Consider the following 16,872-nt stretch of genomic DNA (forward strand, 5'->3'; position numbering starts at 1 on the left):
CAAATATTTATTCATATACATATACATATACATATACATAAACTTAATAATTGTGCATATTCCTGTGTTTTCCTCCACAGTTTCACATGATCTCATCGCAGGCTGACAAGTGCAACACTGAGCTGAAAGACAATACAAGTGCAATAGCTGATTTGAAAAGGCAGATCATGCGACTGCAAAATGACTTAACCTCGGCTAAATCACAGGTAACCGATCAAGATAATACTCTAGCAACTGATCATGTCTGCATTTGAACACTAGGGAAACCATGAGTATCCTCAATAAACGCACTGATAACTTTCTGTGCTGGGATCTTTAAAGGTCAGGACTGTAAATGCATGTAAGCTCATTTTAAATGAGTTGTACTGTAATTCTCTGATAACATTACAGTGTGAGAGTGTGGAGAGGCAGATTGAAGAGGCGGAGCGTTGTGGTGAGGAGGCGGTGCTTGACGCTAAACAACAAATCAGATTACTGCAGGACGCACTGCAGAAAGCCAAACAGGAAATGACCAAACATCTCCATGACTACCAGGAGCTGATGAATGTCAAACTGGCTCTGGATATTGAGATCGCCACCTACAAAAAACTACTGGAAGGAGAAGAGAACAGGTGAAACTGTAAAGCTTAAGCAATTAACCGAGTGCTTAATATAAAGTATGATTATATTTAAATGATTATTTTATTATGATTGTTTTAGTAGTATATTATACATTTAACTTTTTTTTTTTTTTTTTTTTTTCGAAAAAATAGTTTTTATTTTTATTGTAATAAATTAATAATTTTATTTTTTAGAAAGTGTGTGTGTGTGTGTGTGTGTGTGTGTGTGTGTGATTTAAATTATGAATGACCTGAAAGTGGTTTCAGCTAATAACTCAAATCCGACCTCTCTCCCATCAGGCTTGGACTGGAATAACGTAAACATTCATCCTGTCTACACATTTACATCACATGTCAATCAAACAATCCCTGATTGTCATTGCTGAGCGAAGACTTCAAGAGTGGGCAAATGACAAAAAGAAGAAAATAATGTCCTCAGTATTATTTGGCATTACAAAAATAAATAATTTTATGCAGCAAATGTCATTTTTTGTTATATAAAGGTCATATATATATATATAGGCCATATATAAATTCTCCAAATGCCATTTATGTAAAGGTTTTTTTTTTTTTTGTCTGAAATTCCATTATAAATCTGAAAGAAATATACAATAAATAAACTTAAGGATTATTTCATTTGTTTTGAGATCAAAATCTAAATCGGGTATTAAAGGGATAGTTCACCCAAATATGAAAATTTTGTCATAATTTACTCACCCTCGTGATGTTCCAGACTTGAGTTTCTTTCTTCTGTTCAAGACTTCCATGGTATTTGTTTTCCTACTATGGAAGTCAGTGGCTACCGTCAACTGTTTGATTATCAACATTCTTTAAAATATCTTCTTTTGTGTTCAGCAGAAGAAAGAAACTCACAAAGGTTTGGAACAACATGGGTAAATTATGACAAAATTTTTAATTTTTGGGAGAATTATCCCCTTAATATGTTCTGTCCTTAAATGTAAATTACATGTAAATTACACAATTAGTGTCATTTGAAGAATCTGAATTATCTTTTTACTCCACATCAAAGAAGAGCGTGACCAGAGGCCAGGCAGCTTTACTCATGTCATAGTCTAACAGTGATAAAGGAGTGAAGCAAAGTTTGAAATCCTGTTTTCAGAGAGAGAGACAGGTGTTAACACAGGCTTGATAAGATTCCAAGGAAAGTGACAAAAGGAATCAACACCTTATTCAAGCACCTTTATAAATAAACACACGACCATCAAGCAACTCTAAACCCAACAAAACGAAAAAGGACAATACAAATAAATATTTAAAATAAATGGTTGAGAGTGAGACATATAAATAAAAACGATTGACGTGTTAATGTAATCTGTCACTAGATGGCGCTATTTAACTTCTTTTTGGTTCCGCGCTCGTAAGCGCCGCATTGACGCTCTACAAACAGTTTAAAAGGTAGAATATTTTATACACACACGTGCTATTTTGTATCAGGCTTTTATTCTGTAGATCAGTTTATGTCCGAGATAACAGAGACATTAGAAAACTTTGCTCTGACCACCAGCAGCGCCATTAAATATCAGGTGTCCACAACTACAACTTCATTGTAATCAGAGGGTCTTATTAAACAAACACAACTCACTTCCTCATTCTCCACTGATGAGAGAGCAACGACTGACCAGCCTGTCAGAGTCAGGGACACAACACTAGACAGACATCTACCACTCGTATAACATCAGAATTCCCCACGATATCTACATCTCCAGTCATGCAGAGCGATATTTCATATGGTGAGCAAAAATAATTTCAGTTTTGAGACTGAAACCTCTGGCTGTTAGATGTTTAGCTGTTACATGATAGACAGATAGACATGCTACAGGAAGTTGAACTGGAGTGTGCATTTTAATGACAGGAGCATTCAACAGATAGATAGATAGATAGATAGATAGATAGATAGATAGATAGATAGATAGATAGATAGAGTTGTGCAGTAATTATATGATACATACAGTAGATAGATATATAGAACGAGTGATAGATAGAAGGAGTGAATGATAGATATATAGATAGATGTGCAGTAATTAGATGATTGATAGACAGGAGCAAATATATATATATATATATATATATATATATATATAGATAGATAGATAGATAGATAGATAGATAGATAGATAGAATGAACAAACAAACAAATGAGTGATAGATAGATAAAAAGAGTGATAGATAGATAGATAGATAGATAGAAAGATAGAATGAGTGATAGATAAATAGAATGAGTGATAGATAGAACGAGGGAATTATAGATAGATAGATAGATAGATAGATAGATAGTGTGATGTAATCAAGTACTTCCTTTCTAGTGTATATTTCTCTTTCCACAGACGTGCAGCAATTGCATAAAGAGGCCTTGAGAAACTCTGTGCTGAACTCCACTCTGCCCAACTCTCTGTTGGGAGGTCAGCCTGTGGGAGAAGTGATCCGGAGAGGCCACTACACTCCCCTCTCAGTGTGCTTGTATCACGATGGTTGTGGTGGGGTGAAAAGAGGCGATTGGGAAGCTTTTGAGGATGTCATATCCCGAGAGTTTCCTCCAGGATCTGTAGGCCGCAGAGTGGTTTTTCATGGTGGAGTTGGGATGGGTAAGACTACAGCGGTGGAAAAGGTCATTTGGGATTGGACGACTGGCACGCGCCTGCAACATTATGCACTCCTTCTACGAGTGCCTGTTTTGGAGCTGGCCGCTCTTGGAGGGAAAGCTGAGAGTTTGCAGAGCATGTTGGGCCGCGTGCACCCTCATATCTCCGCCGAGACTCTTTCCATCGCTCTACAGAGTCCTCAATCTTTACTTCTGGTGCTCGACGGGCTGGAGCAATCGCAGAACCTTCTATGCACTCCATCGACCTCCTCTAGTCTCGTCTGTGACGCACAACAAGAAGCGACCGGCCCCGTATTGCTGTGCAGTCTTCTTCACGGTTCTCTGCTTCCTGGAGCTTCAATGCTGATCACCTCCAGAGAGCCAGTCAAGCTCGAGTCTTCGAGAGTTTTCGAGGTGGTCGGGTTCTCCCAGACCCAAAGGAGAACGTTCTTCCAGGAGTTCTTTGATGACGTAGGCCTATCAGAGAGACTTTTTCAGCAAAGTGAGCAGGCGTTGGGAGTGAATGAGCAGTGTTTTCGTCCGGCCTTCTGCTGGACGCTTTGCAGTGTGTTTAAAACCCAGCTTGAGAGTAAAAACACCCCACCTGAGACTCTTACTCACCTCCTCAGCATCGTAACGCACATGCTCCTGGAGAAACAGAAGACGCACGCAGAAGAAACCAGAGAGCTTGTGTTAGGTTTGGGCAAACTAACCAATCCGGTTTGCTCCTACAACGACGTCACTTCCTGTGGCCTGCGTTCATTTCTGCACCAGCCTGTGCTTTCTACTTTCTTGTGCTTCAATGGCGATGTCACTTCCCCTGACACCACATTCTACTTCCTGTCTCCACTGATGCAAGAGTTCTTATCGGCCGCATCCTTTTATCTCGACCAATCCGTGCAGATCTCGGACGAGCGCTCGGATTTGTACTACACACTTCTAGCAGGGCTGTCGGACTCAGTCCAGCGTAAACCAATAGAAGACTCCGTGGGAAGGTTCGACGAAAGCCGTATTTCTGAGTTCTCTCAGTGGTTGATGGGATATGTTTCTACAGTGTTGCCAGGTATGTTTTGTGCAACAAAGCACTTTCTTGTTTTCCGGCTTCTGCAACATGCACGTAACTCGTCTCTGGTCAAAGAAAGCATCAGCAAGAGCCAATGGAGGCATGTCAGCTACAGTGACATGCAGGAGCCCGACTGCGCAGCGCTGTCATATGTAGTGAGTTGCATGGGAGAGATGGAGCACATGAACCTATATAGTGCCAAACTAACAGACGAGCAGGTCGAGAAACTTATTCCAGCGTTAAGGCTGTCGAAAAGCATTGGGTGAGTCTGACGTTTTAGATTTTTACATTGCATTACCAGATGCACTTATAACTTTTAATCACTCCGAAACCACCTCACGTTACCCTTTTTCCTTAACGTTACGTTACCCCTTTTCCACCAAAATAGAACTGGTTCGGACCTGGTGCTGGTTCAAAGTTGGTTCAACTTGCGAACCTTCTCATAACCTGTTTGTTTTTCCACTGACTAGAGAGCCCAGCGAACGACGTCGTTACGTCACTGTGTACGTTGCCATACATCTTAGCTTTCCCAGAAACGCTTGCGCCAACTTCAAGCATAACAATTACAATGTTGGACTACATCGTCTTTCTGCAAATGTTTCTCCTGGCTTTGCGATCCTATATTGGGGTCAGAAGAAGACGTTTAGAACACATTTGTGCTGCTCGTCTGGATTACTATATAGACGGAGGTTACGTTTGAGAAGTTTGACAATAACCCCGCCCCCAGCCCCCGACGTAAGCATGACGTGGTAAAAGAACGGTTCTAGTCCAGCAAAGAGTTGGTGCCGCTTTGGAACCAATTTTCCTGGCCGAGAACCGGTTCTTTGGCTGTCGAAACACAAAGAACTGGTTTGCGAGTAGGCACCGGCTCCGAATAGGTGTTGTGCCAAATTATTACCCCCCCTTGTATTGGTAGGTTTAGGATTAGTTGTGGGGGAGGGGTTAGGATTAGGCAATCAGGTACTGACTTCAATGAGGGGGGTAATAATTTGGCAGGGTGTCGAAATTCGGCACAACACCGGCACCAGCACTGCCTTGGTGGAAAAGGGGTAACGCTGAACTTAGGGATACATAATCAATGTTGAAAACAATTGTGCTTGCTACTGAATATTTTTGAGGAAACCATGTATTTTAAAAGTACAGCATTTATTTGAATTAGAAAGCCTCTGTAACGTTATAAATCTTTTTATTAACATCATAACTGTTTTCTACTGTAATATATTTAAAAATGTAATTTATTCCTGTGATGCAAAGCTGAATTTACAGTCTTCAGTGTCACATGATCCTTCAGAAATCATTCTAATATGATGATTTGCTGCTCAAGAAACATTTCTGATTATCAACGTTGAAAACAGTTGTGCTGTTTGATAATTTAACGATTAGAAAAAACAGCATTTATTTGAAATAAACATGTTTGTAACCATATAAACGTTTTTACTGTCACATTTGAACAATTGAATGTGTTCTTGCTAAATAGAAGTATTAATTTCCTCTCAAAAAGTATTTTTTGGCCATACAATTAAAATCCACTGTGTCTTTTATCCCGTCAGTCTGTCACAGAGTGGTCTCAGTTTAGCCTCCATCACCCACCTGGCGACAGCGCTGGCCGAGGGCCGGATGACCTCGCTGGATTTGTCCTGCTCCAGATTGGAAAAAGAATCATTCAAAACCATCTGCCATGCACTTACACACACTGTGCTGCAGTCTCTCATGTAAGATCATTTTTTATGCATGTGCCCTTATTAGAAAGGACAGCATCATATTAGGAATGGGATTGTGTGCCGAGAGCTTGCGTGCTACTGCCGTGCCATCACTTTTCATACACTGGTTTACGTCCTTCTTGGTGCTTGCTTTTGCTGTAGTACTTGCTGATATGTGTCGTCACCATGTTTAGGCTGCATGGATGCCATTTGACCGCAGCTGATTGTGAAGAACTGGCGAAGATGCTCTCCGGAGGCTCCCGACTGCGTGTGCTGAGTCTCTATGGGAATAAACTAGAGGATCAAGGCCTTATTCATCTCAGCAGTGCACTGGAGAACTGCAGACTTCAGGAAATCAAGTACACTTGCACTATTCGTACTACTTCACTCTTTTTGGAAGCAGAAATCTAGAAATGAAACCAATTAACTGCTGTTTTGTTGTTTGTGTGTGCATGTGTTCTGCAGTCTGCTTGGTTGCTCACTGACAGCGGCGTCCATGTCTGCACTGTCTTCAGCTCTGAACAATGGTTTTTCAGAGCTGAGGATGCTAGACCTGAGCCGGAACTCACTGGAGGATGATGGGATTGAGCTGATCTTACAAGCGTTACAGAAACGCCGTCTAAAGACATTGAAGTAAAGCATTCATGCTATGCGTTTAGGTGACCAACATACATGGATACAAAGTCACGTCTAAACATCTCTAAGAAGCAAATATCTTTTTCTTTACACGTCAAAGTGTGTTTTTTATATACTGTACTATCGTTCAAATTATTATATATTTTTTAAATGTTTTCGAAAGAAGCCTCTTATGCTCACAAAGGCTGCATTTATTTGATCAAAGATAAAGTGAAATAAAACAAATAGTGCAATTTTATTAAAAATGTTTCTTGTTATTACCAGTGTTGAAAAGACAAACCTTTCTCCAAATTCTTTGATGAATATAAAGTTAAAAATAACAGGATTGTTATTTGTTAAAAACTTTTGAACAATTTAATGCATCCTTGCTAAATAAAAGTATTTATTTTAAAAATAATAAAAATCTTACTGATCAAAACTTTTGAATGGTGTATATATATAGTATAGATGTATAGATATGTATATGAATGACGGCAAACAGGAACTAAATGCAATACATTTTGAAAATAAAAATATATCTGCAATATATTTAGAGCCAAATTGAAACGTTTGAGATGGTTGCAATTAGCTACAAAATTCCTAAGGTTAATTGCACAAGGTTAATAAAAACCTTTTTTTTTCCCGCAGAGTGTCTGACTGCGAGTTGACTGGCTCCTGCTGCCCCTCTCTGGCAGCTGCCCTCCAGTCAGAAAACTGCTGTCTGACTGAGCTGGACGTGTCCGTAAATGATCTCGGCCAATCAGGAGGCATGCAGATATGTGAAGCCCTGATGGCTCCTAAGTGCACACTGGAAATACTGGAGTATGTATGCAAATGAGTTGTTTTTTAAAAATCTAAGCTGTGTGAAATCTAAGCTGTGTGTGTATTTGTTGTAGATTGACAAGATGTGAGTTGACTGAGGAGGTGTTTCGAGCACTGGGGACTGTTCTGACGTCTGGCGTGTCAAGGCTCACCAGTCTCTCTGTGGGAATGAATAATGTGGGCGAGAGTGCAGCCAAACACATGTGGGAGGCGCTGAGACACAAAAACTGCAAACTCCAGCACCTGGAGTGAGTAATTTCCTCAACAGAAACTAGCATGATTAGAGATCGTTTGAAACACAAAACCGCACCTGATGATTGAAATATCTGTCTTGTCTTGTCTTCTGCAGTCTGGAGATTTTTACTCTGACAGACGCTAGCGTAGAGGAGTTATGTGAATCTGTTGCTGCCAGCAGCACTTTATCAACTCTCATCCTAAAAAACAACGAGATGACGGACTCCGCCGTACCACAATTGGTCAAATTAATGCTGGCCCGTCCTCAAATGACCGAGCTAAAGTAAGTTCAGGCTATAAATGTAATGTTCATGGCCATACAGGAAAAAAAAAATCTAATATATTTAAAAAAAGGTTTTTTTTAAATGCACTAAAATTGCCTAAAAAAAATAAATATAAAAAAACAGAGACATTTTAAATGGTCACTTTTAGTTTGTTAGCTATTTCATTGTTTTTGACCATTTTCCCCCCCAATGGAAATATAATTATATTGTCCAAAATACATATTTAAAGATACATTTTGTATTAGCCCAAAATGTATTTTAATATAGTAAATGCATTTTCTTGCCCCTTGCAGTACATTTTCTAATATATTTTGTAATTGAAAGGTTTAAATGAAATATATTTTAAATGAGCATCTTTAGCATATATTCTGCATACATTTTGGCCAGGAATTTTTTTTTTTGTATGATTGCACTTAAATACTTTCCTAATTCAATATGATGTACTATGCAGTATGTGATAAGTAATGTATTATTTTTCTGATATTTTCTTCCAGTCTGAGATATAATGACTTCAGTGAGGATGTTTTTGACTTGCTGGAAACGTGCCCAAATATCGTTTACTAGAAGAATCTCAGTTTGGGACATCTGCAATATACACCTGCATATCTTGGCTTTTAAAATTAAATGCATGCTTAAAGTGTAAAAAAGCTTTTATTAATGCATATTCTGTTCCATCTGTTCCTTAGCAGCAAGAGACAAAGTTACTCCCTCTAGTGGCTGTGTTTAGGGATGCACAATATATATCGGTCACCATATCGGTGCGGCCGATATATATTCATTTTTAATGTTATAGTTATCGGTCTGATGAAAATTTGGCTGATATATTAAAGCCGATAAATAATAGATTATTTCCTTTAGCTGAGACACTTCAGATGCACACTGTTTGCCATAATGGGTTAGAATTCCTTGAAATATGATTGTTAAGTGCAATGTGCAGCATAAGTCTACATCATATAGGCTACATCAAATTATAATGAGAACATTATAATGGTGTGCTTGGGACATGGCTTTTAATGATGAGACTTTTGTTTTTGTAATCAGGCTCTCAAATATTATATAAAATTTTGGATTTATCGACCAATATATCGTTTATCGGCTTTCAAATATCAAGAATTATTAGTTATTGGTATCGGCCCAAAATGTTCATATCGGTGCATGCCTAGCTGTTTTACAGACAGTTTTATACAGTTGCCCCCAAAAGTATGAATGTCTTTGCATTTGTAACAAAATATTATAAAGTATTTTACTTGAAGTAATGGAATATATCACAAACACACTTTACAAGCAAAAACAGATCACAAAAAGAAGCTTGTCAGGTTTCATAATAATAAAACAATAGATACAGTGCAAAAAAGTGATTTCTTTCTGGTTGTGAAGCATTCATTACTATATATATATTTATATATCATTTTTAATTGTGATACTTTTTGGGCCACTGCATATTATGTCTGGTTCTTACACATACCGGACAACCCTCAAAATGAAATTTATTGGCAAAATGATTGTCTTAAAGAAATGGACAGCTGGAACTCAAAGAGAAAGTGATTTATTTCACATTACATATTGAGAACATTCAATTCAGTGTGATTTTGAGAACTATTTCACACAGTTTTAGTGGCACTTATAAAAGAGAGCTCAGTCTGGCATTTGAGGCTTTTATACAGAATAGCGACTGAAAGGATGGACTCATTAGAAATGACAAAACCTGATAGTGCACTCAGAGAGCGTCCTCACGCGACCCTGTTCGCTCTCGTTGTAACACACACACACACCCCGCTGAAACCATGGATTTGCATGCTGCTTCTGTTTGACGAAGCTGAAGCTGTCTTGCTGGTTAAAGTATTTAAAACGCAACAGCAATGCCATTCTTTTCAGCAGGGCTCACACACACACACACACACTCACTCAGTATTGCATCTCTGTCCTTCTTTCACTGATGTTCTGGATGGTTCTGCAAGCAGCGGATGAACTCAGTAACAGGCCGACCCTCGTAACAGATCTCGTACACTGCATTAAAAAGGGGAAATCTGTGGGAAGAAAAAACTTTCAGATAAACTAACTTTATTGTGTTTGGTCTTAAAGTAAATGCACAATGAAATTGAAACTTACTTGTCGAGTACGCCTTTGTTTTTGAGTATGGTGTGGACCTCAGTGGCTGTGGCTGGACCCTGCAGCTTCTGACCGTTCAACATTTCCTTCTCAAGCTCTTCGAGAGACTGAAACAGAGGATCTAATGACTACAAATGCTGCCAAAGATTTGTTTACTCTATTTGTATTTGCACTAATATTACTGCTACTATTATCACCTGTTTTGCACTATTCTCATTGTACGCAAAGCTACAAATATTTAGTTTTTTGTTATGCTAAATTGAAAATGGAATTTAAATAATTTTGTTTCTGTCTCATATAAACTATCTTGACATGGATTGATCATTTCTCACTATTACTGATTTAACTTTTTACTTAGAGACTTCTTTCAAATAATTTTTTTTTTTTACTTTTGAAACTTAGTGATAGAATTTTTTTTTTAAAGGGTCAGCAGATTGCATTCTGGGCTTAGTTATTGTGACATGCCAAATATAAATGTATTAGATTTGACTGCTGCGGTGGGAAAGAAAGATTTACAGTGTAAAAATACTAACAGTGCGTGGTTCCTCACAAATCAGTTGTGTGAAGTTAAAAGAATTGAAATAAAGTGCAGAAGTTAAATGGACTACTTTTTTGTCTTTTTGAAGCTTGACCGCTCCATTTCTGTAAAGAAAAAGCATGTGTTCCACAAAATAAAGTTATTTTCGGTGAACTATCCCTTTAAGGTCTTGGTGTCTCACCTTGCCAGTCTTGGCGAAGGCCTCCGCGACTTTCCGATTTCGTCCTCCGTAACATGTGGTAATGAGATCAGCAACGCCACAGCTCTCCAAGAAAGTTGCAGAAGAGACCGAGCCGGCGGTGCAGAACAACCGAGCAAAGCTGATCATCTCCATGAGACCCAGTCTGATCACCGCAGCCTTTGTATTGTCACCAAAGCCCAAGCCGTCACAGAAACCTGCTCCTACTGCCACTATATTCTGTAGGAAGACAAAGAGGGTCTAAATGTCTGACATGTTCTGAGCTAGATTACAACAAGAAACGTGTTGTTTGGAAATGCTAAGATCCCCTGACACTATATTTTTATGGTGTTTGTGTTCTTGCTGTGCACTATGAAGTTTGTTTTGTAGCAGTCAGATGAAAGTCTTAAAGGGATAGTTCACCCAAATGGAAATTCTGCCATTCGGTTTGCAATGACATGAGGATGTGTAAATTATGACAAAATTTTCATTTTTGGGTGAACTACACCTTTAAGACTTTTATCTGACTCTGCAAACCTAACAAATTTCAGAAGCAAAGTGTTTTCTCCTATAGCTCAAACCGTAGCTAGCCAAGGTCATGGGGTTTGATTCACAAGGAATTCTTGAACTGATAAAGATGTGTATCTTGAATGCAATGTAAAAGTTGCTTTGGATAAAAGCATCTGCCAAATGCATCAATGTAAATGCATTTATGGTATAAAACAATAGATACAGTGACAGAGAAAAATATAGCCCTCATTTAGTTTAAGTTTAAGTACTAAAATAACTCAAATTAAAAGTAAAAGTAATAAATAAAGACTAATAAATACTAATACTAATAAAAATAAAAGCTAATTCATAATATTTGCAAATATAATTAATGATATAAAAAAAACACTGGTCTGAAAATCATTCCATTTGCTACACTATCAAACCAACTAGTGTTTATTTTAAAGAAAGACAGCACAAAGCACACTTTTCAGGCAAAGACATTTGACAACAATACATTTATTATTGTTATTTTAGTATTATTTCTATACTATTATAGTATTTATTCATATTTTGAAGTAGCCTTTATTGTTATATTTTCATTCAAATTTTAGTTTAGGTTTTATTAATTCTGTTATGTGCTTTTGTCAGATTTATTATGATTAGTTTAGGTTTCAGTTAGCAATAACAACACTTCTAAGTTAGTGGTGCAACTGTCCAAATTCTTATCAGTGTATATACTGTAGTTCTACTGGTTTGATTGTTTTGTGTTTATACATCATGCTTCAAAAAACCTCTTTACAGCAAGAGTATGTTAATAGAGTGTAAAACGGACAATAATTTTGTGTATTAACTTGCACGGATTAATTGTTCACCACAAGACTAGTAATATGCGCTAACAAAGTAAATAGGGTAAATTTTGATTTCATGTCGACAACACACTGGATATCACATTATTTTGAACTGTGTCACATACGCACTGTCCTATTTTGAGGTGTAAAATGTTGAAGTGTGAATAAGCAAACCTTCAGTGCACCACAGATCTCCACCACATCTGCTTCCTGTACGACCGTGACCCGGAAGTGATCCGTCTGCATGAGTTCTTTAAGCAACGCCCCCTCAGTTTGATCCCTGCAGCCTGACAAATATTAAACACACAAAAGCATTTACTCACCCAGTGCCCTATTTTAACGATCTGAAACGCAAGTATCAAACGCTAAATGCAAGTAACTTTGTGGGCGGATCTCTATTTGTGGGCGCTGTTGCTATTATACCGGCGGGATAAATGACTCTTGCGCCCGACGCAAATCTAAAATGGGTTGGTCTGAAGTAGCTTCATTATTCATAGGTGTGGTTTGGGCATCTCCCTTTAAAAGCAGGCGCGCTTGTTCCATGGCGGTTTGCTATTATAACGGCGGATTTGCCAAGCGCACGCCAGAAGCGGTTCACAGCCAAGGAGACCGACGTTCTCCTCAGGGCCGTAAAACACAGAGAAGTGACATTGAATGGGGATGGGAGAAACCCACCAAAATTAGCTTCGGTTAAACGGGCGTATAATAATTTGGGTAAATGTGTAAGCTAGATTTATGCCTATTTTTTCACATCTTCATGGACACAACAATGATTTCCCTTTTGTGGTAATATTTTTCCTTGTAATTATGTATGGTTTGCAAAAATGGGAACTGCTGCATCTGTGTAGATGAGAGAAGCAAAGTGTATGCGCGTTGTGCACACGCTACATTATGGCCTAGCATGCGCCCTTAAAATAGCATCTGAATAACGCGCCACTGACTTTAGTCTAGGTTTTTCCTGGTCAGTGGTGGAATTGTTTTTTGAAACTGCAAAATAGCACCAGGGAACGTTTGCGCCGGAACACACCTCCTCTTTTCGCTGAACCGCCCCCGGGAGCGCAAGGTCATTCACTAATTTACCGATGTGCGTCTGTGAAGGGAAAAGTCCGCTGTGCGTCGGGTGCAAAATAGGAATGACACATGTACAAAGTCAATTGCGCTGGGTGCAAGATAGGGCCCCCAAACACAAAGTGACCTATCTAACATATTCACATTGCTTTTTATTAGCCTCACCAATGGTGGTCTCGCAGAATTTCTCATCCGCCACCTCGTTGGCGATATTCGCTCCCATCAACACGCTCATCTTGATGCCCAGCTTCTCGCGAATGACCTCTGAGATGAGCTTCAGTCCATCCGGTCCTTCATCCACCCCCTAAATGAACCCACAAGCACAGTCATGGTTTGCTATCGGTGTCAAATGTGACAGTCTTTCGATCTTAAAAAGCAACTGTCCTCTTTTTTTTCTGCTGCTGAGTAAGTGAGAAAATGGCAAAGAAATGACTTCCGCACACATTGCATATATTCATGAGTGTACGGGACCTTGATGAGGGACATTCCAAGCGCGTCCTGTTTGATTTTGCCCTTTATGGTGTCACAAGCACGAGCGATGAACTGATGTGGAATCACAAAGATCAGGATGTCAGCACTCTTGGCAGCGTCGAGCAGATCTGGCACCGCAACCTGTGAGCGAGAGAACGAGAGTGGAATAGAGAGAAGGGAAAAGAATCAGTTTGATACGTAATGATGAAACCTGCAGAAACATACATACTCAACATATTCACTATATGATTGGTTACACCTAAGGTGCCCTGTTTCATCTTTAATTATGTGACCTACATATTGGCCTATTTGTTTTGTTATTATTTTGACATGTCCATGTCAAGCCAAAACCACCTTGTTCACATTATAAATCCATGTATCAATGCCAATGGTTTTCTAGGCCTCTAGCCCAGTCCAGAGATAGTGATTCCTGAACCTAGTTATAAGCTGAACCATTTGGCTGACTCTCAAACATTTGGTCTAAGGTCATAATGACGGAGAAACCACATGCAGCTTTGTCAGCTTCTTATTAGTTGCTAGAGTACAAATGGATGGTTTCCTTCGCAAAGCAGCACGTGCCTCCCAACGGTTTTGGGGAAGAATCGAGTGGCTCAGCACTCTTCTCCAGACTTCTGGATTGTGTTAACTTCCTCTACAACTATTTGCTGTTGAAACAATTTCCCAAGCAAAAAAAGTGAACTGATCTGTGTGGTTGAATCTTGAAGGTGAATATGTATTTTTATCATATATTTTCATTATATAATCAATATATATATATATATACATACATACACACACACACACACACACACACACACACACACACACACACACACACACACACACACACAATAAAATTAAAATACAATATGCTATATACTACTATATACTATACTATAATTAAATACTGTATGCAATTTAACAAGTGTGTATATATATATATATATATATATATACATTATATATTAGTGCTGTTAAATTGATTAATAGTGATTAATCACATCTAATTATATATAATATAATATTCTCTTGATTTATATATATATATATATATATATATATATACTATATATATATACATATGCAATTAAAACAAGCAACTATTTTTATTCTTGTAATACAATTTTCTCTTGATTTTTATTTATTTGTTTATACATATATGCAATTAAAACAAGCAACTATTTTTATTCTTGTAATATTAAAATATTAAAATAATATAATACATAACAATTTATATATAATACATTAATAGTATACATTCTATATATGTTGGTGTATGTATGCAAATATTATACAAATTTAAATACACAAATAAAAAGTTACCATATTTGCTTCTGTTACATTGAAAATATGAATAAGGATTTCACACTTTAATTTATTTAAATACAATTTCTTAAACCGTTTATTTATTATTTTATTGTACAAGCATGCAAAAAATATTTTATTTAATTTATAACAAAATATATTATCTTATTATAGTATATTTGCAATTATTTTATTATATATTATTTAATGCAATAATATTTATATTTAATAAATTATATGATTAAAATAAAATAATGTGTTTCTTACAACATTTTCTGGAAGCTTGTGTCCAGGCAAATACTTGATGTTCTCGTGGTCTGTGTTTATGATCTCTGTGAGTTTCCGTCCGTTCACCGTCTCTTCAAACACCCACATGTTAACCGTGGAGTGAAACCTCGAATTGTTCCTGGCATTTCTGCCAACTATCTTAGCAATAGCAGAACCCCTGTGTATTACAGAGAGAGAGAATGTGTGAGTTCATCATGTGAAAGGTTGCAGGAGGAAATTAACAAAGGACTTTACTCCCATCACAACCCCGATATATATATATATATATTTTTTTTTTTACCAAAATGGAGATTTTGCATTCCAAGAAAGTGATCAAAGCATGTTGTGTCAGATCAGAGGGTCAGATCAGTCTTACAGTGGGGTAACTAGTTAACTAGTCTGCTGATTGGGCAATTTATTTACAAAATACACAACCATATCAATTTTGCAGTATTGTTTGAGAAATTTAATATGGCTCTTAACTGAATACATAAACATAAATTTGGATTGTTGTTATATAAACATTTACTTTTGGAGTCTGTTTAGTGTGACCAAAAATAGGGTGGTTTTAAAGGAACAGTAGCCCATTTCAAAGATTCAAGCTCATGAAAACCTCAGTCATCAAAAGCACACACATTTAATAAATATGTATATGTGAATGTCTAAATTATTAAAACCCTAAAAGGTCAAGGGAAACAATTCAATAACAAAACAATATTCTTTGCATGCATTGTATGCTATAGCCTAATACTCTGCAGTCGTCAGTACATTATAAACATTAGAAATGGACGTTATACTGAATCACAGATGCGGCCAGACGGCTGTAGGACAGATAGTTGAAACTTGTGGAGCATAAATACTGAACCTAACCAGTGTGACTGACTGGAACATGTGTTCTACTTGTTTTGCATTGCCGAAGTGTAACAAATGGCTCATGCAAACAGTGATAAGTATTCAAGTTAGTCCAAAAGCACATTCAAAGCTGTTGAGCAGAACTTCTTAAGTGGATCTCATATTGTGTAGCAAAAACTACATTGTACATATAACCTTCATATTAACATGTTTTCTTTTATGCCCCTTCAAATGTCATAACCTTATACTTGTTCGTTGTTCATAGCATGTGATTCACTATGTGTGCCTTTGTTTAATGTTTAAACTAATAGTCATGTGCTGTCAGTGTCAACTAATCCAGAACCCCTACAGCTCAGTCATTTCTAAAGAAAATCCAAATGTTTTTTTACCAGTTCCCAGAGCCGACGATGCAAATTCTTTTAGGACTTGACATTGCGCTGAGAATCTTCACCGGCTCCTTCGTTGAGTTACAGTCACTCTGACCTGTCAATCAAACCGCAGCGCAGCGAGCGCACTTGAGTGTTGTCCGTATAGGCCACGCCCCCTTGTGCTTTTGGCCACTCAGAAGGCGAAAACAGCTCTGTCGACTCCGCCCACTATCAGCTGGTGGGTGTGTTTACGGAATCTCAAAACAAGTGATTCATTAGAACTTGCAAGTAAAAAGTGAAATGTCAAAAAATACATAACAAGTTATGCACTTATACAAACGATAGTTTCAGTTGACATAAGGACAACCTCAAAACCAAGCTGTAACTTGACACTCAGCAAAAAATAGTGTTGGAACATAATCAATGCTGGATTTGTCTACTAGCTTAAGGACTAGCTGAA

The 16,872-nt window shown here is 37.7% G+C and overlaps 3 protein-coding genes across 4 annotated transcripts in view; 2 read left to right on the forward strand and 1 right to left on the reverse strand.

Annotated features, from left to right (window-relative positions):
- Positions 1-1,197, forward strand: part of LOC311278153 (keratin, type II cytoskeletal 8) — a 7,214-nt gene extending 6,017 nt beyond the window's left edge. The window contains exons 6-8 of the mRNA XM_084388775.1: positions 81-206; positions 391-611; positions 900-1,197. Of these exons, the coding sequence (XP_084244901.1) occupies positions 81-206; positions 391-611; positions 900-915 (363 nt within the window). The 3' untranslated portion in view covers positions 916-1,197. The remainder of the gene's footprint in view (positions 1-80; positions 207-390; positions 612-899) is intronic.
- A 1,005-nt stretch (positions 1,198-2,202) lies between these two features.
- LOC311278257 (NACHT, LRR and PYD domains-containing protein 12) lies at positions 2,203-9,264 on the forward strand. Of its 2 annotated transcripts, XM_084388966.1 has the most exons (10): positions 2,203-2,350; positions 2,945-4,261; positions 4,337-4,523; positions 5,812-5,973; positions 6,156-6,320; positions 6,427-6,594; positions 7,225-7,398; positions 7,473-7,646; positions 7,748-7,915; positions 8,411-9,264. In XM_084388966.1, the coding sequence occupies exons 1-10, from the start codon at positions 2,329-2,331 to the stop codon at positions 8,478-8,480; spliced, it is 2,607 nt and encodes an 868-aa protein (XP_084245092.1). In that variant the 5' UTR covers positions 2,203-2,328; the 3' UTR covers positions 8,481-9,264. The 2 variants fall into 2 exon arrangements, with proteins under 2 accessions (XP_084245092.1, XP_084245091.1); XM_084388965.1 differs by having other exon boundaries at positions 2,945-4,523.
- A 182-nt stretch (positions 9,265-9,446) lies between these two features.
- Positions 9,447-16,596, reverse strand: gpd1a (glycerol-3-phosphate dehydrogenase 1a). Its single transcript, XM_084388967.1, has 8 exons — positions 16,434-16,596; positions 15,193-15,370; positions 13,621-13,761; positions 13,315-13,453; positions 12,256-12,368; positions 10,745-10,981; positions 10,026-10,132; positions 9,447-9,943 (listed from the first exon to the last, which is right to left on the reverse strand). Exons 1-8 carry the CDS (start codon positions 16,475-16,477, stop codon positions 9,847-9,849), a joined length of 1,056 nt encoding a protein of 351 aa, XP_084245093.1. The 5' UTR covers positions 16,478-16,596; the 3' UTR covers positions 9,447-9,846.
- Between the last annotated feature and the right edge of the window lie 276 nt (positions 16,597-16,872).

Source organism: Rutilus rutilus (genome assembly GCF_951802725.1).
Source record: "Rutilus rutilus genome assembly, chromosome: 19".
In the NCBI taxonomy this organism is placed as follows: Eukaryota; Metazoa; Chordata; class Actinopteri; order Cypriniformes; family Leuciscidae; genus Rutilus; species Rutilus rutilus.

Bases quoted from the DNA above. Each gene is read 5' to 3' on its own strand.
- LOC311278257 (XM_084388965.1), top strand. From the start codon at position 2,329: ATGCAGAGCGATATTTCATATG. The intron at 4,524-5,811 runs GTGAGTCTGACG...TTATCCCGTCAG, and splicing joins AGGCTGTCGAAAAGCATTGG to TCTGTCACAGAGTGGTCTCA. The intron at 7,399-7,472 runs GTATGTATGCAA...TATTTGTTGTAG, and splicing joins TGCACACTGGAAATACTGGA to ATTGACAAGATGTGAGTTGA.
- gpd1a (XM_084388967.1), bottom strand. From the start codon at position 16,477: ATGTCAAGTCCTAAAAGAATTTGCATCGTCGGCTCTGGGAACTG. The intron at 10,982-12,255 runs GTTTGCTTATTC...GTCTTCCTACAG, and splicing joins AGATCTGTGGTGCACTGAAG to AATATAGTGGCAGTAGGAGC. The intron at 9,944-10,025 runs GTAAGTTTCAAT...TTCTTCCCACAG, and splicing joins AACAAAGGCGTACTCGACAA to ATTTCCCCTTTTTAATGCAG.